The 27890-nt window shown below is 34.8% G+C and overlaps 1 protein-coding gene across 1 annotated transcript in view; it reads right to left on the reverse strand.

Annotated features, from left to right (window-relative positions):
• ADGRA1 (adhesion G protein-coupled receptor A1) overlaps nucleotides 1-27890 on the reverse strand; it is a 258318-nt gene that overhangs the window by 85386 nt on the left and 145042 nt on the right. The window contains exon 12 of the mRNA XM_014885926.2: nucleotides 25999-26214. Coding sequence (XP_014741412.2) covers nucleotides 25999-26214 — 216 coding nt within the window. The remainder of the gene's footprint in view (nucleotides 1-25998; nucleotides 26215-27890) is intronic.

The following is a 27890-nucleotide window of genomic DNA, read 5'->3' on the forward strand; positions in this document are numbered from 1 at the left end:
AGTTGAGCTGTTAGTATAAAAAAGTACAGTGGTATGCCTGGCAGTCACAGATCAAAGTCATGGTTTAAAGTTTTGTTTCATTTACAATTCTGCCTTTTTCTCCAAGAAGAAAGCCCCTAATAACAACTCATTATAGGGTGCTCCCCCAGCTAAGACTGCACAAGAAAACCCAGAGCTGCAAAGTGGCGGAGGCTGGAGGAATGTTCTGGGACACTTTCCCTTCAGGCCTGCCCTGCTCAAACTCCCTTTCCAAAGCCCTTGCTTTTAGCCACAAAGACTACAAAACAAATTGAGAAGTCTTTAATCTCTTTAGGTGAGATCTCTTTTTCATCTTTCACTGATGTGTCCTAGGTTCAGCATCAGTTAAGGATGATATTTATACAGTTGAAACACTTCAACAAGTGTCTTTACAGAGGCCTTGGAAATTCACAGGCTAAAACCTACATGGAAAAACGAGAACAGGACACTTAAAAGATCTGTCTCCTCCCATAGTATATGTACAGGTTAAGGCTCTCAAAACCTTCAGGAGGATATTCTACTGTGAAGGAGTTGAGGCTGTTTTCACTTCAGGCTGTTCTTTTTTCACTGTCAGCCCTGCCCACTGAAGAAAAACCTTCCCAGACCACGGCTGTGGCACTCAGGCATGTTTCCAGTTGACAGACATCATTATAATCTCTGGACTGCATTTGAGGAAGGATGTAGATATAAACACAGTATCTGTTAAATAATTTCTGAGCAAAATGTGGATATGGAAACCATATGCAAAAATTGCAAAGAAGATAGCAGGTAGATTTAATTTTTTGGAAGAAAACGAATGTTGGTATATTTAGACTATGACATTAAACATGAAACCCTTACTTTTCTTCTTGTGTTTTTACTAATAACCTGTTACTGCTTTGATTGCAATTTCCTTCCCTAGACTTAGAACCACATGCTCCAGTCAGCAGCATTTTTACATAGGTGTTTAAAGTCCAGGAAAAAGTTCATCTTCTAGCTACATTTAAAGTGTGTGTATGCCTGCACTTGACTTTCTCAGCATTGAATTCTGCAGCTCTCTCTTTTGAAGACTTGATCAGACTGAACCTCCAGGTAAATATGGTATGCCTTTAAGTTCCTATCCACTCAAATATGTGACTGAAGGTCAAGCCTACTAGACTTGCTTCAGCTCACATCAATTATTCTCCCTACTGAAGGTGATGCAACTATGATTCCAGCTAATTAAGTCCGTAATATTGAGACAGATAAGCTTAATAAGGCTCAACACAGGAAAATCAAGTTAACTCTGTCAATCTTCTTTGCTACAATGCATTTTGTTATACAAACATTCCAGCAGCCTAAGATTTGTAGATTTGCATTTGGGTGCCTTTTTCTGACAGACATAGGCAAATTTGCTCCTCTTGTGCTAAAATATCCTTCAATGGCATTCAATGACATTGAACTAAATATATCCTAATATTGAAAAAGGCAAAAGCCTATTTTGCATTCCAATTTTACATTCTAAAATTTATCACCTGTAAATGAGAAAACTAGAGAAATACCCTCCAAGCAGCATCTGGTTAATACCTGCAAACACAGAAACATCTATCCAGTCATTCTTAGCAATCGGTATTAATTTTTACTGTCTCTGCATAGCTGTAGATAATCACATTCTTGTTAATTTACAGCTATGTTCTAATCCTTAATTTAAAACTCTACTGAGATTTTTATTTTGGTACCTGAAAAATTATTTGACAATGTGTGAAGTGGCAGAACAGTAGTAAACCTTAGACCTAGGTTTTGTCCAAGGGTGAACATTCAAGGTAGAAAAGCAAGGAAAATTCCTAAATAAAGGGGCATCAGAACAATGACTCCATTGCAGGGTGGCTGGCCACAACTTAGCCTGTTGTCATGTAATCTTCTCCATCTTCCTGGACTCTGGTCACATCATCTGAAAGGGTAAAGATGCTGGAATTTGGAAAAGCTGGGAATGCTTTTTGTTCCTTTCTGGGGGCAATTAGGAAAGTTCCTGTACTTTTTCTTTGTTTCAAAGCCAACTTACTGAGGTAATTGCAAACAGCCTCAGCTCTGCTTGAAATCCACAACAGAGGTGAGCTGGACCACAACACTACTCTGTGTCTTATACACCTGCCAGAGTTTTAAAGCTGGACTACACTACATTGTAAGTTACAGTTAAAGCTTTTTGAGATTGAAATGGAAACTGTTTGAATTAGGAAACAAATTCAGAATAAACCTCAATTTAATATTCAGAGTAAACACAGAGATAGTAGTTTTAATCTTTGCCAATAGAACCTCCACTGGCATAAACTGATTAATACCAGTATATGCAAGTTAGAGTTGTGATTCTAAAAATCTAAAACGAATCTATATCTTACACTGGAAATTCTCTTCACATAAAAACATTAATTTAAACATCACTAGGACAAGTATTTTCATATATTTTCATGATGCCTGCAGATCAGTATTAATGTTAAATACTGCTATTCTGGTAATTTCTAACTGGTAATTTCAAGGCAGGACTCCATGATGTCTTACCCATTAGGGATGCTATTTAGCTGATGTTAAAGATGAAATATTAATAATTGTATCTTCTAAACATAAATGTACTGCTACAATGTCCCTCAGTTAAAGTACAAGGAGTGCAAAACCCTTCTATCAAGCTTTCTATGACAAATTAGCATTCAACACTTGCCACTAGGACAGTGCCATTAATTATTCCTGGACAGCACAACAAAGACAACAAGTGCTTGTTGGAAGGTCACACAAAAGGCTTCACACGGAACTAAGAAGCAATTGTTACAATAGGGCAAAGCAAAATACAGTCTGAAGAACGCATTTCTTGAAAATTAGTGAGGATTCTAAAGAAGGGAAAATTAGCCAGTATTCCCAAGAATATCTTAGGCTTTTAGATTAAATATACTAGTAAGAAAAATATAAGCAAAGATATGCCAAGCTGATCCAGCTCCAGGAAATGAAACGTTTTGTTACAGATATCTCAATTTTGACTTCTTTAACTGGCTTTAAGTTCAATGTACAGAAGTCAAACTAAAGGAGGAGAACACCTCCCCGATTTCCTAAGCAGTGAGACTAGCACCAACTACTACCTAGTATGGGCTCCTAAAATTCTAACAGTACCTCAAACTCTGAGAGTAAAAAGGAAAAGGAAAAAAAAAAAAGAAATAAGCAAAGAGAGATTGTCTTAAAACAAGTAAAAAAACCTCTCCCCTCTCCTCCTCTATATACAAAATAACAAGCTTACAATTGTGTCTGCCCTCCTCCAGGCAAACCCCTTCTAAAATCATTCATATTGAACTCCGAGGCTCAGTTGAACTGATTTCAGCAGATAAGTATTTTTAAAAATAAAATACTCTTGAACTAGTTTAGGTGAGTTTCTAAATTTGAACCAAAGCATTACACCTTTCCTCAAAGCCCCTGGGACTCCTGAGATGGGAAAGCCACCAAAAAACTGCAGGTCTATCATGTGGAAAAGTACAGATATCCTTACAGAAGGAGCCTTATTAAATCTGGTAAACCCTTCTTCATTTGGAATCTTGATCACTCTGTGAATTAATGTGATTCAGGTCACAGCAAAGGAAATGAAAGGAGCTGTGACGGTGGCAATGGAAAAATACAGACTTGAAAAGTAAGTGATGTGACCCAAGATTCACATTCTGTGGTAGCATTTTTCTTAATTACATTCTCTTGTGGTACAATCCCACTTTTTAAGAGGATAATATTTAAAGTTCCTGCACTTTAAAACAAGAATGCAAGCACAGCAGTGATCCCTAGACATTTCTGTGATTTATCTACTATACTATTTAAGTTCTTGCTCTGGGCATTTAAAATAACCATGATAAAGTCATGATCAATATAGTATATGTTTTTATCTTTCCTGTCTGTATCAATATTAAACTTCTAGTTTTATGCAGTGATAGTGATCCCCAAAGTATTATTTTTTAGTGAACTATTAAGATATTTTTTAAAAAATCAATAGGAAGACTGACATAATATATATATCACAAAAGATCCATAAAAACATGGATCTTTCACTAGGGTATAAATAGTAACTAGTTCTCTCAGTAGAGTAAAAGATGTGTAAGTTTAACTGAATATATACTAAATCTTCAACTCCTGTAGAAGAGATGTGAAACATAACATCAGCATTTATAAATTAGACTGTACATCTTGTCAATTAAAAAACCCCAAGGATAAATAATACTTACTAGGCTCCCAGAGGTATTTTGAGAGTAGGTGGTTAACCCTTGTAGAATGTTAATAATTGATGTACTATTATGTGTTCACTTTGCATATATAATCACCACAAACATTAGAGGAGGTTTGTCCATTGGAAAAATAGATTTATTTCTGTATGTCATGGAAGGTTATGTGAAAACAAACAAATGCATAAATACCTATGTCATGAAAATCTGAAGTAATTCCAATAAAGATATGGATTTCAAGTCTGTGATTCCCTCTACTTATTTCATTTTAATCCCCTTTTAAAGCACATTCTACAAGAAAGGAAGATTTTACTCCTGTGGGAGATAAGTGTAAGAGCAAAAATGGAACATATCCTGGAAACATTAAAATTAATGATGTCTGAAAAATCATTATGGTTATAAACCTTGAGCCTGACAGTTTTAATTCAAAGCTCACAAAAACTGAGAAACAGTTAAATAAACGGAAGGACCAGATGGTCTCAGCCTTTAGGGAATTCACTACAGACAGATAAATTGGGAAACAAGTCAACAGTCAGAAACTAAAGATATTCTGAAGTGTTTTGAAGGGTCTGATTTCTGAAGACAAACTTGAGAACATAATTTTTCTAAAGAAAAGCTAAAAATAAACAGCATTCCTAAAGACTGTTTTTCCATGAGATTTTTTTCAACATTTAGATTCCAGAAGGTTAAGACTGGGTATCTCTATGCCCAACTTCAGAACACTGGAATTAATTATTTCCTAAGAACAGACATCAATACTCACATTAGAATAATAGAATTGTTAGGGTTAGAAGGAATCTGACATTTCTGTTGTATATCTCCTGTATTTCTGTGACATATGAACACTCTTGAAATTCTTTCAAATTTATGAAGCAGGAATTTTAAAAAAACCCCAAATCCCTTGATCTCTGCCTTAGTACCACAGACTGAGGAGGGAAGGGAAAAGGGGAGGAGTAACATCCTCTCTGCTTGAGTATCTCTCCTTTAGTCTTGACTGGAAACAACTTGCATCTTAAAGATCATCGAGCTCCAACCCCTTTGCCATGGGCAGGGATGCAATTTGTCAAAGGAGAATGAAAATTTCCTCCCTCTTTGGTTGAACCTGTAAATTTAACGTGTTTGATAAATAATTTTAAGTGATAAGTGATCAGAGAGCCATGTAAAAGGATTGAAAGACTGAAGATCTAAACTTAACTGCAGTGCATTTTTCATTAAGTTCTGCACATGCAGTGAAGGACAAGCACAGGAATTAATTACCCCAAACTTTTTAGCCTTTGTGGCTAGAAAAGAAAGAATTTCTTTCTATATTTGTCTGCTAGAAATGTAATTATTCAGGAATTCTCATGTTTATAGTACCAGACTGAATCTGTATTTAAAAGTAGTAGTCAAATATTTAATTACCCAGCCTTTCAATCAATGTTCCACTTAGAAATATTTACGTGCTTTTATTTAGTTCTTACTGTTCATTTGTACACACAAACACAATACAATATCACAACTGGATCAGGAAACCATACTGTCCCTCTTGACAGAAAAAAAAGAACAAAGATGAAAAGGATTTGAAAACTGAATTGCCACATCAGTCTTTAGGGGTCTCTCTCTAGGTCAAAACTTAATAGATTCAGACAAATAATAATTACTGGTTCCTTCTCTTATCCCAGTATCTTTCTCAAAAGTTCTTTTATTATGGCAAATGCTGAAGCATTAAAATTTCAAGCTTTTGAAAAAGCCATGGAATTCATCTACACATGTGGAAGAAAGGATAGAAGTAAAATTTCCTTCTCTGACTTTCTAGCTGCTCCCCATGTGAAAAAAGGTAGAGTATATTTTTATTAGTATTATATAAACGTTTCACATCAAAACGATGCCAACTATGACAGAAAAGAAATTATTTACATGAAACTTAAGATAAATAGTAATTTTTTTTCTGGGAACAGACTTCAATTTTATTTGCATCTCAATTACTTACACCTTTCAAAACGAACCCTTTTGATGCATCATTTACAAGCTGACAATTGCAAGCATATTTTAAAGTTTCAACTCCTATTTTCTCTTATTGTAGACTAATTTTCTGTAAGTAGGCTCGAAAACACCCATCTGATATCAGACTGGCCTGGGCCATGTACAGAAATGTAAGATTTCACAGTAACAGACCTGCTCACACCCGAGTCCATCGATTCTTAATATGGAAAGGTAGCTATTTCTAGAGACAAACACAGTGATAAATATCTCACTTCTTACATAACAAAAGCACTGATTTATTTCTCTGATAAGAATTGGTAATGTTGAGGTTTTAAGAGAGATTGCATTTTACTTTATGATTTTGTCCATCACTTGGCCTTACTCATAGTAAATCTCTTTGATCCTCATAAGGTCAACATGGAATACACATTACTCACACCAAGTAAATAATTATTTATTTCAGCCTCCCCATCTAAATTTAGTCTAGTGAACATTTCAGAAAAAAAAATAAAAACTCAGATTACATCTAACAAGAATAATGACACAGCAGACTCCTATTTTCTACAATCTACAGGAGTAAGAAAAGCAGAAAGCACTTACACTGAGGTACTGCTTGCTCTTCATGCCAAAATCAGCAGTGCAAAGGTGGGCAGCCCCTCCTTAATCACAGTCCTTTCCAGAAAAGGACCTGGGGTCTGTAAGCCTGGTAGCAGGAGTCATTTCCCCCCATGTATTACCACACTGTCAGTAATCAGCAAAATAAAAGTTTCTCTTTGGCTGACTCACACAACTATCTAACAATTGGAAGTTATTAACTTTTGTTTAAAAAAAGTGAAAATTATGCAAGTGCTGATTAATATAGTTTACCACAATTAGACTGAATCGTTGCAAATAATCAGAGATCAAAGAGCCTACAGAAGGACTATCAAAGTAAAAACTCATAATAATAAAGAACTATTCTATTGTTTAAATATACAACTCTGGAAAACATGACTGTCAGAATGACTTAACAGGTACTTTTCAATAGGTGTGTTGTATGTGAATCTTTGTGCTTGGGTGATCAGTTCTTGTTAGTGACTCTGCAGTGCTTTTATTATTATTTTCCTTGTAAGCTCTGCACAATGACTGCACCGTGAATGTGCACATCTATTATCCTGCTTTATTACAATCACACGTTTAGTTTGATCAATTTGTATATTTAGGACTGAAACATGTTATTAAAACTGAAATATAATGAGTAAGGTTTCATCCAGCTTCTCTAAACTTATGTCAGTAGTAGTCATTATTTTAATTTAGGTATTTAAAAAAGTTCATGGAGCAGTTGCTGAGCTATTTTTACATGGTTTGTATTGCACATATTTAAATAACAGAAAAACTTTGCCGAGGAAAAAGATTCTATGGCAAATTAGTGATATAAAGAACATCTAGCTCAATGTGTACTATGTATCACTTTTTTCCAATTATCTAATTTAGTTCTTTTCTAATTACCTGTCTAGCTGTTACAGGGATGGTCTCCAAGGAGTTTGTCTAATGATCATTCATTGAATTTCTTTAATTTGAAGGAAAATAATTAGTGCTTTCACAACAAAAACATCAGTGAAGTAAAGGCAAACAGGTGAATACTAAATACATGGATTGAAGGCTGCTTGGTTAATGTTGTACATAACACAGGAGCAATCTTCTGATTGATTTTCCAAGTTTGCTGCAAAAATTTCAATAGAAACTGAAGAATTTTCTACACCTGTGAAGTCTGAAGGTCTTACCTCCACCCTGTTATCTTGGCTGTACTGGTAGAAGGTCATGGAAAAAAGTAAACTAATAAAGCTCTCCCAAACTAATTTTATTCATTATTATTACCAAAATATACTTTGCATACGGATCTTACCTCTCAAATTCTCTCAGAGCATGTGGAAATAATACTCTCCATCCCTTGAAATCCTTCCCATGAATTCCTGGTAAGGTGTATTACTGGTAAACATTCACAATCATTCCTTCCCATAATGCCACACATGCATATTTTGAATTATAATTTCTCATAATACTGTGGCCACAAGTCAATATTCCTATAGAATTTCTAGAGCAGTCTTAGTAAGTTACACTCTTAACTATTTTGCTAGGAGACTGTGCTATTCCTCTTCCAAACTTCTAAAATCAGAATGACATCCTATTCCCCTGAAATAGTGAGAACTCTTGCCTTTCATTAGAAGCCAGCTTTTAACCTAAGACTATATTTTAATGGACCTTATTAAACCATTATTAATACTCTTTGACAGAGTATTGTCCGATAACTGATAAAATACTCTTCCCTTTTTCACGACGTTGTGTGTTACTTGTAAGAAAACCACTCAGTTTCATCTCCATTACTCCAAGCTTACATGAGATTTGCTAGGTTAAAAATGGACCCATCACCTTGAGGCAGAATCCTTCCCTTGTGTCCTTCAAGCAATTTTAATCTCAGCATCAATCTGTTTTCAATTCACTTGACAAAATCACTTTTCTCTATTTTACATGCATTATGCAGTGCATGTACAATTTTAAAAGCATACATACATTTCTGAGTAGAATGCTAATGAAGATATTGCTGTGTTCAGAGCTAATTTCATTATTTTTCAAAGCTACTGGTCATTTATTGCAATATCTGACCCTGTACACTTTCAACATTTTAGTAACATTTTCGATGTTGTACTGACCTTTGTCAATGTCCTGTATGGGGCTACATTTGTATGGAATTCATGACAAGAATTTGTCCTTAGCAATGTGAATTAGGTTTTCACTGTATTTACAAAAAGAAGTAATAGTATCAATAGTAAATATATGCGTCCCTAATTCTTTTTCTTTGAAAACTGAGATTAGAGACAGTGCAACATATTCTGCCACCTGGAAAACCTCTGTTGGTTCTTTGAAGTAAAGGAAAAACTTGGAAATGTTTAGTCAATATATCTGTCTGAAAAAAAAAAAACAACCCACACCTTTCTCCAACTTGTTTGCTTATAATTTCATCAAGCAGGGGAATAAACTGCCATTATTATTGCTGTGACAAATGTAATTTGGAATATTTGTAAGAAATCTTATGTAAAGCGAGGAATGTAAGCATCAACATCAATATTCATAAAGGTTTAAAATTATAGGTATATCTGGATGAAGAGTCCCAGAGAGAAGTCACTTCTGTCAGTTACCACCATTAACCAAGTTTTTCTGAGTTATTCTGCATTGGAGAGTAGCTGCAAGAACAGAGACCATATGACACCACTGGGTCTAAGTAAAAAACTTTCCCAGTAATGACTATTTTTTATTTTGATTGTGTGCTAAGTAACTATCCAAAAAACAACAACAACAACAAAAAAAATTAAAAAAAATTCACTGCCTTTTTTTTCCTCCAGCAAACAGATATATTGTTAAATTTATCAAATACAATAATGATATACAGTCTGCCTACTATTTTGTATTTATGTATAATACAAATATAATATGTTTGTATTATATTTTGCTCAGACAATCATGGGATGACTAGTCAAACAATTAAAGTTTACTGGAACAATTCAGTAAAAGTTTTATTGTTTATAATTTAAAAAATTCCCACTGGATTTTTTTTTTAAGATTTTAAGTGAAGAATCTAACATTCAAAATAATTTTAACTTTAGGTAATAATAACATTCATTCTTATAGTTACTGAAAATAAAATTCCTCTACCAAACATTCAGTTAGGATTACCAAAAATATCCGAAAAAAGCCCCAATAACAGACCTTTCAAACCCTCCTCCACCTAAGGGAGCAGCACATCACTTAATAGATGACATTCTGCCTTTATATGAGAGCAAACCACCAATTTCTTGAAAATTTCTTCACTGCAAAAGTGGAACTGTGTATTCAGTCCCTACCCAGACCTCCTCTACAATGAGTTTTCCTGCCTGTCACAGAATAGCAGCCACCTTATCTGCAGAGCCTCAGCAGAAACATCACAAGCAGCCAAAGGGCAAGATGTGCCTGACAATTTCTTTTGCCAAGTGAAGAGAAAGGAAAAATATTCAAAAATATCCCAAAAGAGTTAAATACCAGCTGAAGTGATAAGCAGTGCATCAGTACATTATTGGAAAAAGAAACAAATTACCTGATTAGTTTCTCATGTACTTCCTTCCTCTAGAGGAATCAGAATCAATAGAAAAAACTAAATCCTAAAAAAAAGGACACAGAGAACACCAGAACACCACAGTAAAAAGAAAGGTAAATAAAACTGTCATAGAAGAACCCGAAAAATTAGCGGAAGAAAAATAGGTGAAAACAGATCTGATTGTCCTAATTTGTAGTGATTATTCAAGACTTGCTCAATGAATAAGCAAACTCCTCAGGGCCAAGGCTTCAGAAGGTCCGACTTAAATTCTAAGGATTTAAAAAAATAAAAAAGAAGCCATCGATTATTTTCTTTAAAAACTAATTTTTTTAGTTTTTAAACTAAAAAAAACTAACTAAAGATGATGTAGCATTTAGAAAAGAAAGAGGATGGCATTGCGACAATGTCAGAGCATAGGAAATTCATAGAGTAGCTGATCTTAAACTGTAACTCCTTCATAGAGGACTCTTTTAGCAGGGATTTTTGTGTATCTAAAACTCTGGGAAGTCAATCAGAAAGAAAATGGCCTGTCATGTCAGTAATCACTGAAGCAGGATTTACTGCTGTAATGTTCCTGTACCTTGCCATGGGTTGGTAACAGGTACAGCTATGATGGATTCACTGCTCTAACTCATGCTGTTCTACAAGCCTTACAACCTCTTGGATACAAGAAATCCCAAGTTAGTCTGAACACAGTTAGGTATTATGAACCTGGAAATGCAGACACTTCCTTTAAAGAGTATGAGATTTGTGAGTCCTTACGAAACAGTCACAGCCTGCAAAGCTTCCTGTGATTAGGCAGTAAGGAGCAGGAGTTATTCCAACAAACAGTCTAACTGAATCAGCTCTAAGCATTTATCTTGCTGCTTAAGGGTTATAATGTGCTTGTACTACAAAATAAGTACTCAGAAGCCAATACTATAGGAAAATATAAACAGATATAAGATGACAAAAGCATATGGCTGACTTGACATGCTCTGTCAGCAGATTTATGAAAATGTTATGTACCCAAGGCTCCTCACTGAGAAGTTTTCCTTCATTCCTTTCCTTCATTCATTAATTTCCTTCATTCAGCTTCATTCAAGATTTGCATGCTTGCTTACTTTATGGAAATAAAAATATGAGGAATTAATACGTATATTTACTAAATTTTCGATTGTGCCTGGGTTGCCTGCATGACCCTGTTATGTAACATAACTGCAGTAAATTTATATTTACTGCATTTTCATTTTGTTGCCATTCATAGCTCATAAAAAATCAACCCTGGAATAATTTCTTTTATCCTTTCATGGTATTTCTTTAAATTAATGTTAACATAAGGGACTGTAAATTAGCTGCTAAGAGAGCTGCTATTATGTAACAGTATGAAACTGTTGATAATGGCATCTCAAAGATGTTACTGTCAAGCAAATCACCCTGAGCATGTGTTTAGGCTCTGAAGCCTCACCAGTAATTTCTGAACATTACATTTTGCAAATGTCCATTTCAGGTTGTTACATAGCTTTTTGAGCTATGGTGATGCCATGGGAGAAAAAGCATACAGCACTTTTCAGTATGTAGTTCCACAGTGAAAACTGACTCCAATCTAATTTCTTATGGGGACAATGGCAGTCAGTCAGTCCTTCCTGCAAGGATTAACAAATGAAAACACGACTAGTATGAAATAAGGTGAGCTGGAGAAAGAGGGAAAGGAAAAACATGTTTTCAAGACTGATTAAGCAAAGAAAGACAAAATTTTCCATATGGCAGAAGTATTATAGGATGAGCCTCTGACACTCCACAGGAAAGTCTTTGGGAAAACCCAGAGAGTGTACCTGTGTTAAGAATATATGTAAGTGACAATCAAGAAAAGTTATAACAAGTTATTAAAAGTCTTAAAGTTTATAAACTGTACTTAGACATTCTTGTTGATACCTTCCTTCATAACTAAGTGACCTTAATTCAATTTAGCTGAATTAATTTCTAAATTAATTCAATTCAGTTGAACTGAGTCAAAACTACTTTGATTCTGGATAAGGACGCCTACTTAGACTTTCACTTAAACACTTCCAAAATTAATTCAGATTAATTTTCCTCTGTGTCTGCATGTAGGCAAAACCCTTAAACTGATTATAAAGAGAACTGAAGAAATCATGTATAGAGTGCCACTAGAAACTTATTTCCAAGATAGTATCTTCAGCAGTTCAGAACACACTATTTTTTAACACTTTTTTGGGCATTATTTCAATTTTGATGCATTATTTCAATATCTACATGTTGACACCCACAGAGGAGAGAGGCTTGTGCTCTTTCAAACCCTTTCAACTGCTAAGTAAAATGGAGTTAGTATCATTAGTTCTTTGTATGCTTTCACAGCAGCACAGAAGAACCTACTAGGAAAGCTAATGACAACAGGAGAAAAAGAGTTTTAGTCCTAGAAGAATTTTCCTACACTTTTTTTTTCTTCTTTTTTTTTCTTCTTCATAGTGGCATGAAGACATCACCATAGCTGTATGTGAAAGCTGTAGCCTGCTCCTTTCTGGCACTGATGATGTTTAATTTAATGTCCTGAAGTTTTGAACCTCACTCCAGCACTTGTTCACTGAGCTGAATAAACATCTCCTCCCTGACTCTTCAGGTTACATAACAACTTCACATGACACATCTGCACATTCTGCCTACAGAAGGTGTATTTCATTTTTGATTCTCCTACCCATTTCCCAGCTGCAGAAGACCCATTTCATTTTAAAGGAAGCATATTCTCAGGTCCAAATAATTATTAAAAACTTCCATTATCCATCGGACTGAAATATTAGGCAAATCAGATTTACTGTTGTACCACTTTCAACGATACTGAGAAGTCAGCAAATTCATGGCAGCTCTTACTGACAGTACAAAAGCACATTGGAAAGAAAATCAGCATCATCTATATTTCTTATTCTTCCTTCTGGCAATAGTGTTTTAGAAGAAACAGAAATGCCAGAGCACATACACTAGGTAGAGCAACTGGTACTGGCAGAAACCTGAAAAAATATGTTACCATAGATCAATGATTAGCAGACAATTACAAAAAGCAACTAGTTACCAGTTCATGCTTATAATGTCTGAATTATCTTACTTTTGCTGATGGTTTAAGTTTGATTTATATTAGAGTATCCCTGAGTTTAATGCTAAATGAAAAAGATAACCTATTAGAGTTTTTAAAATGGAAATAGAAAGTAGTGCCCCAGCCACTTGATGTTTGCTTTTTTTTTTTCAAGTGCTAACAGACTGGATAAGGTATTTGCAGAAATACACATATTGTTAGCCAAAATAAATACAAACTTTAGTGCAGTGATTTCATTGGGATTATACAACAGTAAATCAGGCCCAAATAGTACAGCAGTAGGCTGAGTATTTATTGCAGACAGTCAGTTATCAGTAGATTTTAACATTCACTACTAGTTTTAACTATGTCCAGAGTGATTTTCCACACATTAATGAATTCCCAAGCACTGAGAAGCACTGTAGCAAAAGGTACCCAGTGAGTCTGATTCTCTTTGAAAGTTCCTGACAGAAATTCCTGCAGTTGCACTGTGGAGGAAAACTTGTTGCTGAAGCTTGATACTGCCATCTGATTTGATTTGGTACTTGACAGAATTAAAATAAACTCTAAGGGTAAGAGGCACTTTCTTTAAATACACTACATACATTGTGACATATACTCACGTTAGACATTTATTTACTACAGACTTCACTAAAATCATACATGAAATTTCTGAAAAGTAAGGATTAAAATACAGATGCCAAATCAGTCGAGTACTCTGAGAATGCACAAGACTGAAAACCACAGTTCTGGTGCACAGGAGCTATCAGAATAGTTTGGAATGCACATTTAATTCTATTCTATGTATAAATTAGGAATTTACACAGTTAAATTATCAGTACCACTTAAATAGTATGTTTGATATTCTGTGGCATTTCTGTAGATGACTGCTATCATCAGAAGTGCAGTGATAAAGGCTGAAGAAACACAACATATCTGTAAATAACTCCTCAGTTCAATGACTCTGATAATTACATGCAACTTTGCTAGACTATATTTAGTAAGAGTTTTGAATCTGTTAAGACACTTTACACAGTACTGATCAAAAAGAGCTTATGAAATACATGAGGCTTTCTGTAACAAAATGTCACAGAAATGCAACTTTTTTCTTCAAGTGTCAAGTCCTAAGATTACTCTTTTCCTTTAAAATAGCAGCATATGCTGGTCAGTGAAGCATACACTACACAGCTGTTCCATCTACTGTATGACCTGTACATACTGAATTAGCCATTGTGTTTTTCAATTCTGGTTCATCAGAGTTCTGGTCTGAAGGGCTTTAACCTACATTTAGGAGAAGATTACAATTCATTGTTATCTTGTCTTCTTGTCTATCCAAATTCATAGCCTACAGCCTGTTTTGAGCTAGAACAAATGGCCAATTTTTTTTTTTTTTAATTCCTTAGCAGTAATGCAGGGTGTATGAAAAAAATTCAGTACAAGGATAAATGGCAGAAAAACTCCAGGACTGTAGTTTGATATTGTATAAATATGTACTCCTATGCACTCAGAGAGGACGTGGACTTTTTAACAATCAGCATCAGTCCTGTTCTCAGGGTTGTACATTTGCATTCTTGGCACATTAAGAAAAAGAACTATTTCTACATAGAATAATAACAAATATAATATAACTCAGTGAACGCATAAATCCGAGTGTGGTACTTTAAGACCTAAACCATTAATATGTATCAAAAGTTGAGATAATTTTTTTCCTAAAAAGAAATAAATTTCCTGTTTTGACCATCTTCTGGATACAGTCTGTTGTTGAGGAAGTCCATGGGGCATACAAGGTCCATACAAGAGATGCACTTCCATTTCTATATATACTTCTCTCCCAAAGCTTCCACCCTACTAGACTCCTACCAGAGGTAAGAAACAAACTGAAATGGAATTTTGGACTGACCCTTTGTGGCTTTTCTTACACCCCTAAATTCAACACTTTTTACTAGCATTTGAAACAACATTAGATTCAAGATTCTTACTGAAGTACTGATTATTTCTAGCTAATTTAAGTACAACTGTAACTTTTATTTAGTATTGTTTTAAATTATGTTTTAATTACCCATTGATGCCAAGAGAAGAAAGCAATAAAAGGCCTGGGCGAAGAGTCATTTAAACCCATTTGTTTTTCTCAAATTCATTAAGGAAATCCCTCTTTATTTCACCATGAAGTGTTCTCAGAAACTAAAGAAAGCTGTGTACAAGTTTCATTAACTAAAACGAGATTATGAAGCCAATTAACTTCACAAAGAATGGCTGTCCATGTGTGAAGTCAAACAATGAATATCTGTGTAGAATTCCTTTGTAAAGCAGAGCTTATGTGCTTCATTACAGACTAACCTGGCATTAAAAATAGTAAGTTCCTTCACTGATGGTGTGGAAACTCAATTAACACCTGAAAGTTCCTTCACTTTCAGGGACATTATGGTAGCACAATAACAATAATTTAGAATAATGAACCAACTCTTATGTAGAACTATGGAAGTTTAAAAATGGGGTTCTTATAACTTACAGTCAGGAAATAATGGTATGATCCCATCTGTATTATAGACAATTACAGGTCAACAGATTTACAAGATTTCCTTGATATATTTGATATATATTATGCCAACTATATATAAATCAGTAATGCAGAAAGAGCTCACAGCATAAATAATAAATAATAAATAATCAGCATATCAATATTAATATAGCTAAAAATAATTTCCTCATGGAGATGGGCTCAAGAAATACTATGCACATCTTTGTGAGATGCCTGCTGGGACAGTAGTCATGCACTTTTACATCCTATTTTCAAAGTGCAGCACATGACATTCAGTCTAAAATAACAGACAAGAATGAATCATTATAGTCACAGTCAACTCTCCTAGTATCACAAGTCTGGTCAAAGTTTTTTTTTTTTGTTAAAAAAAACCCAAGTAAACAACTCTCTCCTCCTCCCTCACCACAGCAATCTTTCCCTCTTCCCACACACTCCAACACTAGATGTTACAGCAGAGAATGATCTCATGAGAACTGTAAACTCAGGAAATTGATTCTAGTAAGTTCACTATTTCCGCTCCCCCCTTTCCTTGCATCACTCTCTTCTACTTTATTTTCCCTCTGTATTATTTTTAGGAGACATTTTCAAAGTTCAGAAAACAGATAAAATTCAAGTATCTGCTATGCACCATAAACGTGTTATTACCTGTCCATGTGCACTATCCTTCCAGAACAACTGTTGTTAACCCCATACACACAGCAAACAGGATTCCACTCCTCAAAACCATGAAACGTAGAAACATGGAATTGTTACATTTGGAAAAGGCCTCTAAAATCACCAAGTCCAACAGTTAACCCAGCACTGCCATTTTCACTGCTAAATCATTTCCCCAATATGACATCCACATCTTTTTTGAGCTCTTTTTGAATGTCTCCAAAACATTATTTGAGGGACTTGAGTGACTTCACCACTTCCCTGGGCAGCCTGTTCCAATGCCTGACAACCCTTTCCATGAGGAAATCTTTCCTGATATCTAATCCAAGCCTCCCCTGGTGCACCTCGAGGCCATTTCCTCTTGTTCTGCCACTTGTTACCTGAGAGAAAAGACTGCACCCCACCTGACTACAACCTTCTTTCAGGTGTTGTAAATCCATAAGGTCCTCCCAAGCCTCCTTTTCTCAGGATAGACATCCCCAGCTCCCTCAGCTGCTCCTCAGAGGATTGTGCTCCAGACCCCTCCCCAGCTCCACTGCCCTTCTCTGGACTGGCTCCCCAGTGTCTTCCTTGTAGTGAGGCGCCCAAAAATGAACACTGAGGATTCACCAGTGCCAAGCACGGCAGGACAATCCTGCTCTGCTCCTGCTGGCCACGCTGCTGCTGGTACCAGCCAGGGACATTCCATTATAAAGTTGTTTCACAAAGTACTCTGTGTTTGAAGGGGCCACAAGGATCTTTGAGTCCAACTCTGAGCGCTTTGTAGGACACAGCACGAACCTGGCAGGGCTCTCCAAAAACTTGGGCTCTGCCAGGGCTGGTGCTGTGACCACTGCCCTGGGGAGACCTTTCCAGGGCCCAGCCACCCCCTGGCTGAAGAACCTTGTCCTAATATCCCACCTAACCCTCCTCTGACACCACTTCAGGCCGTTCCTTCAGGTCATTGATACAAACATCGATGTGCATGTATGCTCACAGATGACTACAAGTTTATCGTTCTCTTTATGCAGCAGAAAATGCCAGAATTTTACACTGGTTTTTAAAAATAATATAAAAATTAATTATTTTTGATGAAAATAATCTATAAATTTTTAGTGAACACCACCAATACATCAACAACAACTACTGCAAGATTTTTTACTTCACAGAATTTTAGATCTATTTTTAGAGACAAGTCAGACTATACAAATACGTCTGAATTCACCCTGACACAGAACACATCTCACAAGTTCTACAAAGTGGTAACAGTCAATTAAGTAAGGAAATATTAAATCCTTCAACCCAAAAAAGAAATGTTAGAGATTTCTACCAGTATGCATTTTTTTTCTGGAACTAAAAAAGGGTGAACTTCTCTCAGCTAAGCCCACCAAAATCACAGAAACAACACCACCCAATTAAATAATTTCTTCAGCAAACAACAAGGCAATATTGACAGAAATATTTAAACTGCAATATCAGTTCCTGTGTCACAAAGACAGTTCTGAACCATTCTAGTCCTTCCAGGAATCAACTCGCTGGTACAGTCATCTCTTCATGTCACTTTAGAGGAGATATTCTACTTAATTGCACCCCTAGGTCTACACTGTGCATAGAACATAGAGTAACATACCCACTTCCTGAAAAACTTGCATTCCATTGCTGACTTCCACTACATACTCAGTAATGACTGTCTGGAGATAGACAAATACATACATGGCCTTTGGAAAGTTCCTACAACATAGCAATTATAGTGCCCTAACTACTACATAGAGAATCACACAGATTAACTCCTCTATGGACAATAAAAAACCAAAACCCACTCAAAAATCTTTGATACGTGACCTCATACACTGCTGCATTTTCCTGAAGAGAAGTTCCAGCCAATATGGTCACTGTCATAATGAGAAAGGCTCTACCCTTGCATGAGCACCTTCATACCACGTACAGGGTTTGACTCCTCCAAAGCTGCCTCCTCACCTGTGTGCTACTGACCATTTCCTCAGATTATCACATACAGCTGGACAGGAAAAAGTCAGGAAACAATCAAGAATCTCTAGGAAAATAATCCATATTCAGAAAAAAAAAATCCAGCCATAACACCGCCAAACAATTAATCTATTTTGGTGAAGTCTTTGTTACCACCCATCTATTTGTGGTCCAACATAAGTCAACAAACCAAAACTGAAAAGAGAAAAAGGGAAAAAAAAATGGAAGAAAGAAAGAAGAAAGAAAAAGCTTCTAAACACACTTCCACAGTTACTAAAATTATGAGTTTAGAAGTTGGAAATGCCTTCTCTAAAATAGGCAAAAGTCAATTACCTAAGGAACCATGTAGTGAAAAAGATTTTGAGAAACAAAATGTAATTATTTATTGGATACTGACACATGCTCTATTATGTGGCATGAATCATTTTCTGAGAAAATAAATAAACATTATAAAGAAGGGTTTAGAAAAGAATAGCTGAAAACACTTAAATGACGCAGGGAGTTCTATAAAAATGTTAAAAGTTTATTGTTTATACCGTAAGAAAATTATGGGCATTTTATTTTGTGTAATGAGAAAATTGGGGTTTAAGTCCTCAGAAGTCAATGTAGGACTGGGACTTGCACTTGTGCTCACTATTGTATGTGGTCATTATTACCTGTGTTCCATCAAGTTAATGTAAAATATGTTCAGCAACTGATGCTCTGTGTCATTAATTGTTATGGTGTCAATGGGACTTTGTCATGTGGTTTATCTTAATTAGTGTACAAACTATTATTTAACAGCAGAATGCACATGAAGGAGTCTGACAGTTTATAACAAGGAAACTAATCTTATAATGCCCTTTGGGAAATCCCAAAGAGAACTTTTCTGTAACAAGAGCAATGGTGCTGAAAATCAGGAGACTTTTTTTACTCAGCCATTGTGGATTAGAGAGTGGCAGCACATCTCTCAGATACATATGGACAGCATATATAAAATCAGTAGTATTTATGTGTTCAGGAACAGAAGTTTGCTTCACAAGAAAGCAAATGTGAGTTCAAATAGCACAATTTTACATCAAATACAAGTTGCTAATTCTCCCAGTCTTTTTATCCTTGTATTTATTCACTTCAAGCTATTCATATTCCTTTTCACTTCTTCAGACACACTAATTTGGACTCCAAACTGTACATAGCATTAAGGGAGAATGACTAAATGGCTAGATGAATTTAGGTTTTAAACAAAATGCATGGTTCTGAAACATCAATGAAATTTAGAAAACATGCAGATGGCTGGTGTTATTTGCAGAATAAGCTTTTTTATCTGCTAAAAGAGAAGTGGCAAAGGACAAAAGGAAAGAAACAAACCAAAAGGGCATGAGCTTTTAGTTATACAGATTAAAGATCCTTCTGAACACCCATAAAATAGAAAAAAATGCTAAATTTTTCCCACTTTCAAAAAACATAATGTACATTAATTTTTATTTGTTAAAACATATGATAAAACAATACAAGATCTGTAGAAACCACTTCTGTATACCTAAGATAATTGAAATTTTTCACACATGCATTAATAATATTTGGGCACTGTTCCCTTTTTCTCAATCTTTTGAAAGATCTCTAAGTGCAGTGTGACCATCCACATTATAAAAGGACACAGAAGCACGTACAGAGAAAAGAAAAAGGAAGGTATATTGAACACAGAGCACCAAACTACAAACGTTGCAGGTGTCATAGTAGGCATAAATACATGAAGCCATTATTTGAGAAGGAACAGTAGTAAGTGGTATCGATATAAAAAATGTGATTTGAGCTTACTGGAAAGAGAAAGAGAGGCACAGTTTGTCTTGTCTGGTTTTGATTTTGCAATTAAACCCTCTAATTACCTGAACAACAGACATTTCAACTTTTTCCATAGCTAGTACTCAGTGTATAACCTGAACCCTCCTGCAAGCAAATTAATGCTTCCACAGAAAATGCTAGTTTATATATCATACTGCTAAATGTTTCTACTTAGTTTTAATTTTATTTTAAAACAAGGATTCCATGGCTGTAATAAGACAGATTCCACAGCTATTTTTTGATACCTCTTAGACATTGTGTATAAGAATAAAGACGATTATAAAAAAATCCTTTCTTGAATGCAAAGACTAGAATGAAGGTGATTTTTTCGAATATTGAATAAATAAATATTAAATGTCTGGCTATATTCTAAATCACTATTAAAACCACTAGAAGATTAAATTAAAACTATATATAAAAGATTTTTTTTAAAGTAGAATAAATGTAAAAGAATGAAGCAGGTAAAATATAACAAACTTAAAAATGCCTACATCACATTAATCTATACCTTTGTGACAATACCCACCTACTCACAGAGAAAGGAGAAACAGTCTTAGATTTGTTACTGTAAAATCAATTTATGAATTTACACCCAAGCAAACTCTCCTGTAAGGTACCAGGAAAAATTTTCAAATAATATCATTATCCAAGAGAGGAAGAGCAAAATGCTTTGGGGAATATGACTGGGAAAGAAAATTCAGAAAAGAGAAAAAGGGGTAAAAATTTTTTTCCCAAAGGGAAGGGGACAAATTCTGATGTATAATATGATAAACCTTAATCTGGATGTTTAATCTTGACATGTTTCTAAAATATTTTGAAACAAAATAGGCTTTGAAATTATGTATTCCAGCATTCAGCCCAGTGTTACTCTGTAATATGCCATACATAAAAAACACAGAAATTAAGTTTTGTTTGTTGGTGTCCTGCTTACTCGGCAATTTTTTCTTTATTGTGTGTTTTCCCTAGTTGTAAAAACTACTGAATGATAAAAAAAGAAAAATTATAATCTTTGTACTAACGTGTATGGTACAGACATACTCAAAGTGCATCATATTTGATGAGGAAAGTGCTGCAATAATCTCTTAAAAGCAATGTGTGTTGGGAAATTAGAGGCTATCCACAATGGAAATGATGATGTCAACATAATGCATGCTACATTTATGATGTCTATCAACCTACTAGTTATTACATGCTAAAAAAAAAACCCACCAAAATTATCCTAACAATATTCTGGGACATACTGTAGGACAACAGTATTTTGTTGACTATGTTGGATGGTATTTTCTTAACATGATGTACATGGTTATTGAATATTTCAATGTGAATGCTCTCAACAGAAGACTGAAAATATTTGAAAATATGAATGTAGCATGGAATGAAAGAAGATCTGGACAGGGGAACATTCAGTCTGATAGACTGAACCAGAAAAATCAATAATAGCAATCTTCTGTGCAAATTACAGGAAGTATACTCATTTTATATTACATTTTTCACAAATTCTATACATTACTTGAATTCTGAATTTCCCGAGCTGATCTTTATGCATTGAAAACATTCTGTACACAGGCAGTCTGAAACTGGGAAAAGGTATCCTAAAATAGATGAGCAACCTCAAGACATCAGCAACAATAATCTTCCCCTTCACACTTCCTCTTTGGATTTTTAACTCTGTGCTTTATCCTACTCTCTTGTCACTTGGTGGAAATCTTTTAGTTCTTTTCTCCATTCCTGGTAGCTTTTACCTATGAATTTATCATTTTGTACTATGGCCTGACAATCAACATTTATTATATGCAAGACAAAACCTTTTCTTACATAGATTGTATATTTTCCAGTATGTATCTGAGACAAGAATATTTCTAAAATTGTATAATATCTCAACATGGTACATGCAAGTAATAGGATTTTGTTAGTGCACTTTAGAATTTGTTTTTGTGGTAAACATGTCTGGTACCAGTTTAACTTTTACCATTTCATCACATGGACAATACCTGTAATACAACCTGACAAATCCAAAGGTCAGCCTGGCTCAGGGCATAGAAGAAATAAATAGAATTGAAAAGTTGAGTGGAATGCATGCTATTATGAAGAATTCAGAAGTCAGGCATTACATGTGAAATACACATTACTGAAATTTCAAAACTTCACTTCAATCCATTTGTGTGTCAGGAGAATAATTAAAGATAGGAATAGACTTCTCATTTGACAAGCATTTTCAATGAAGCTGAAACTATAAATGATGTTAAGAAAATACCTTCTTTAAAGTCGAAGCACAAATACCAAACTTACAGCCCACCATAAACTGCACATTTTTTACCATGGTGCAGGAAGTTTAAAGGTTCATTCCATACTGAAGCAATTTTACTGAGTCAGAGGGGGGATTAACTGTCCAAGGGATTATCTTTGCACACTGGAGACATTTTGCAGAATCAGGTTGGAACAGAGATTAGCTTCCAAGTATGCTTCAGGTGTGGTATCACACAAGAATCATACTCTGGAATAATACTGAATGGCACTAAAATTTAATAAACTGTTCTCACATTGTCCAAGTTCAAATGTTCAACAGCCTGATTGGTGTATGAGCATCACATCATTATTATGATATCCTTGGACCACAGACAGTTCATGGGACAGAACTGTGCCTCAGGAGCATTCCTGTGACAGGATCTTAGTCTGGAGACCCAGGGTGGGAGGATCCCATTAAAGCTTCTTAAACAGAAAACAACCAGTGTAACATACTGGTTAAATAAACAAAATACTGTAACAAAAATTCACAATATATATTTGAGCCTTTCCCCCCCCCCCCCCCCCCCCAAGTAAAGTCCAGTCAGGCAGCAAAAGCCCCCTACTAACAAAAATGGGACTTAAGAGAAGGCATTTGGGTCTAGGTCCTACCAGACAAAACTTCTGCAGCTGGCTACAGAATCGGAATTAGAGTTAAAGATAAAAATTTGTGTATCAAACTGCAACAATATTTTAATTTAAGGTATCTGAAAACAATGCAAGTTGGTCTATAAATATATTTGAACCATAAGTAGATACAGATATATTTTAACAGCTATCTCCCAAACGTCTCTGAATGGTAGACAGCTTTCAGTGTCTAAATCATTTAATTTTCAAAGTCAATTATTTTTTAACTGTTTTTTAGTTATTTATTTCAATTTTGACATTTCTTAACCTTTTTGGGGTGTTCTATCCCATAATAACCAGATCAGGCTAATTTATGTACAGGAAACCATTGTCTAAATATGTATCAATTACCTGCCATAGCCAGGAAATACAACTATGGACAGTTACAAAAGCTTTGATAGTATTCACAAGAAAGCTTGAGCTCACCTACATCAGCCTTCTCCTCTCTACTGCCCTCACTTTGCTTCATGAGGATTCATTTTTTAATTAATCAGTGCAATTTCTTAACAACAGAAAACATAAACAATTGTTTTGCTTAGTGAGAAGACGATTTAGAATGCTATAAGTTTGAAGAGGGCTACACTTTCCAGCATAAAAAATATATAAATATTCTCTTTTAATAAGCTTCTTAAGCAAATTTTTATTAGAAAATATTAAATTTGTGATAAATCACAAATTGAATTTGTGATTACCACGTCTACTCGGTGATTTTAATTAGATGTTTTTTTCTTCTTCGTTATTAATCCTATGCTAAATAGAGGAAGACTGTAAGAGTAATCTCAACATCTAAGATGAAGTTCTAAAGGTCAGATATAATAAAAGAAGCAATTGTGACCTCTATCACAAATTCTCTATTTTCCTAAACTGCATAGCACAGTCAAGTGGGTTTACCTCCAATGAGCAAATATAGAAATAATTTTGCTAGTGGATGATGATAAAGAATCCCATTTTCTGTTATCAGTTACAATTCTGTATATAATTCTCTTCAACAGTGAAGAAATGTAACCAATTTCAGAATGAATTAAGGGAGTGCTTAGCCTAAAATTTTAGAGAGCAATGAATGAAAACTTCTTGCTTTTCAGGATTAAGTAAAAGAAATAGATCCAGTCTGCTTATTCCCCTACCACATTTAAAGCCTGAGTACACCTTCATGTTAAAACCCAAAGCCATGTAACTAACATCTAGCTGAGTCTGTAATCTCCTCTATTGTGTTCTTACAATCTTTACAAATTCATATACAGGTGGTAACTAGAGATACACCTAATAAAGTCAGTTCCATCAGAATATATATTACACACATCCAAATGGCTTTGCATGGGAATAAGCTCACTTTCTCCTGGTTTCTTCATATCAGTAGAATTTCCCTTCTCTATATTGCATAAAGTCAGGTATGTTCAAAGTATACAAGGAGAGTTTACTGAGATCATTACAGTGACATTGTAACAAGATTTTAGGAAGGGGCTTCAAATAACTGGTCTAACTTACTCTACATATTTGACAAATGCATGCTGATAGAAGAGATGAGACATTTGCAATTATGGTAGGATTTTTATGAAAGGAGAGATACACCAGTGCATGACCATTCAACTATAAAGAGATTCATTTACTAAAAATGCTAGTACTCAGTTTCTAAAGAAAAATATATTGGTGCAGCTAATAAAGAACACTTTCCCATTCCTGTAATCCCATACATATATTTCTAAATCAATAATACTATCCCATAAAATTCAGAGTGTTTCAGGGTTGCTTCTTGAAGAAATCTTGCATCTTTTAGATCTCTGACATTTGGTTTTCACCTTATGGATAGCAAACTCATTTCTTTTCAGAGATACTTTTCTTTTTCATATAAACAGATATGTTAAAAGTGTTCAGAGAAAAAAAAATGAACTACATTAAAGGAAACAAATTTAACCTATTCTTCCATTGTTAAAATAACTCCTTTTAGCAGAAGATCCTGTGAGCACAAAGTACCATATAACTGACTGCATAGCTCATACAGATTAAAATGCACCAAACTTCAATCAAAATACTTTCAAGTTCAATAAACCAGTAATATTCTTCAGGAAAGAATCATTTTGTCATAGTAAATATTTCAAGAAATAAGCCTATTAAACTGAGATTCAGTTGAAGGATAACAAAAATTCCACACTAATACTTAAACTTAATAACATGCTCAGCCAAATACAAAATTCCATTTCCTGCTAGATCAAAATTTAATTGTTACACTTCATTATTTGATAACAACAGTGTATTCTATTAAAAGGCTTATTTATTTACTATTTTCTTCAGCTACTACTCAAAAATCCATCAAAATACTCTCCCTCAGCATAAAGTCCAGAAGATAGTGCAGTATTACTTATGATAGTAAAGGTAATTTCCCTAAAAATACATCTCTGTATTTTAAAACTCTGTGAGAGTGCCTCACTACAACAAGTATTTCCAAATTAATTTAAAGAGATTGTTTACACATAGAAAAGTTTGCAGAACTGGACTCAGAAAGAACAAGACATTCACTCATCTATATTCACATCCTGCATTCTGCCTTATTGTATTAATGGAATATTCATTAGCACAACAAAATATGCTACACCCAATATACCAGTTTAAGCCCACTTACATGCTGAAATTATTAACAAGTTTACAGTGCTAACATCACATAAAATATGCATTTTACAAATCAGCATTCCGTCTAAAGGTGCTACTGAAAATACAAAATAAATAAAATAGATAACTTACATCCATAATCATACTGACTTACCCTGGTAGAAGAATTCACCAAAGAACCATCCAGATTGCCAGTGTTGCACTTGAAATTCAAATATAGATCAGGATTGTGATTTGCTTCCCATCTTCCCAAATCAGGAGTCGCTGACTTGTCCGAGTTTGCAGATATTTTCTGGTAGGCAGTGCAAGTCATTCCTGTGAAACTGGATGGCTTGATCATGAAGGCTTCCAGAGCAATATTACGAGATACCTGTGAAAACATTGAGAATAGTTATGTGTCAAACTCATTAACCATAATTGCAATATTGTATCTGCATTGTGTACTTACTGCATATACTCAATAAAGGATTGTGCATGCATACACACACACATATATATATATATATATATATATACACACTCTTGGGGTGAGAAAGAAAACAGCACTTATTTAGAAAAACGATACAGGATTCTACAACAGCATAGTGGGTTTGCTTCCATCTTTCTTTCTGAGATATATATATAGATAGATACAGATCTGTTTCTAACAGTTACTTTAGTTATTATTGTATCAGTTTTGCAATTCCACCGTTATCAGCTTCCATAGAATCTAGAATTAAAGCAACAGAGTTATAAAGGGAACTAACAACACCAGGCTTAAGAACTATTTAAAAAATGAATAAGGATGTGCTTTGTACCTAAGAAATTAAACAGGAACTTCCTCAGCTATTTAAGCTGAATCTTTTCACAGATCTTGCACCAAGAGAACACTGAACATGACTAAATGGTTCAATGCAAGACCATGTTACAGATACATTTGTGACCTACCCTTCAGCAAAGTGAAGTGTATGGAGATGGAGACTGCAGCAGAGTGCAGAGATGCATCACTACCCTTAAACAAACATTTTAATTTCATCACAGGCCTGTGGATGAGGCAAACAGCTCGTGGTATAACACGGGGACTACCTCAGATTGGTGCCACACTGATAGGACTTTATGGTTTCTGCTTCCAGGCACAGATTGTTGAGTGATCTGTGGACCTGGCAGTGCTGGATTAATGGTTGGACTCAATGATCTTAAAGGTCTTTGACCACCTAAATGATTCTATTATGCAATGCTATATGGCTGACACAGTTTCCATTTTTTCTCTTTGGAATTGTATTAGAAACTACTGGCTACCTAAGCTGTGAGTGTTTTATTTGCTGTTTTCTAAAATAAAGAAAGCAGATGCAATTTCTGTGAGACAGTTTCCTGGCTGGCCTCCCAAAGGAACAGACATGTTTGGTATGGCATGAGATGACACGAAAAATATTCCACAGCTTTTGTTTATTTACAAATTGAACACAACAGTAAACTACTTCTCCTACAGAAAACTGTAAGAAGTAAAAAGATAAAGCATAGCAAAACAGTTAGTGACACATATCTAAGTCTGAGCACATAGAGTTTTCAATACTTAATCTTTTCAGTAACGTCATCATCTTCCTGAAGCAGTGACAAGGAAAAAACTCAACCTTTGTCACTTGACATTTAAAGAAAGGCAAGTATAAAACAAGCCCTCCTATAAGTATTGCAAAATACTTTTAAAAGTTACATAATTGTCACTGTGCATTTAATTTAATAATAATTTTGGCAAATTTGATTCTTTCATGTAAATGAGAATTAAATGAAAAACTTCCCTTAAGAAATAGCCCAGTATATTTTTGTCTTTGTTTGAAAGACCACTTTTCTAAATACATAATGTGAACAAACTAAAGCTATTATGCTATTTGGCTTCCTCTATAATTCACTTCAGTCTATAATTTCTTTTTTTTTGCTTTTAATTTTATACATTATTCCTGTGATTGACTGCATCTGAACTCATGATTAAATAGTGGTTTGGTGTAAATGCAGTGGACATTTGAAAAAAAAAAAAGAAAGGTTGCTTAAAAGCAAGCAGGCAAGCTAACC

This window comes from Sturnus vulgaris, chromosome 8, assembly GCF_052056855.1.
Source record: "Sturnus vulgaris isolate bStuVul1 chromosome 8, bStuVul1.hap1, whole genome shotgun sequence".
In the NCBI taxonomy this organism is placed as follows: domain Eukaryota; kingdom Metazoa; phylum Chordata; class Aves; order Passeriformes; family Sturnidae; genus Sturnus; species Sturnus vulgaris.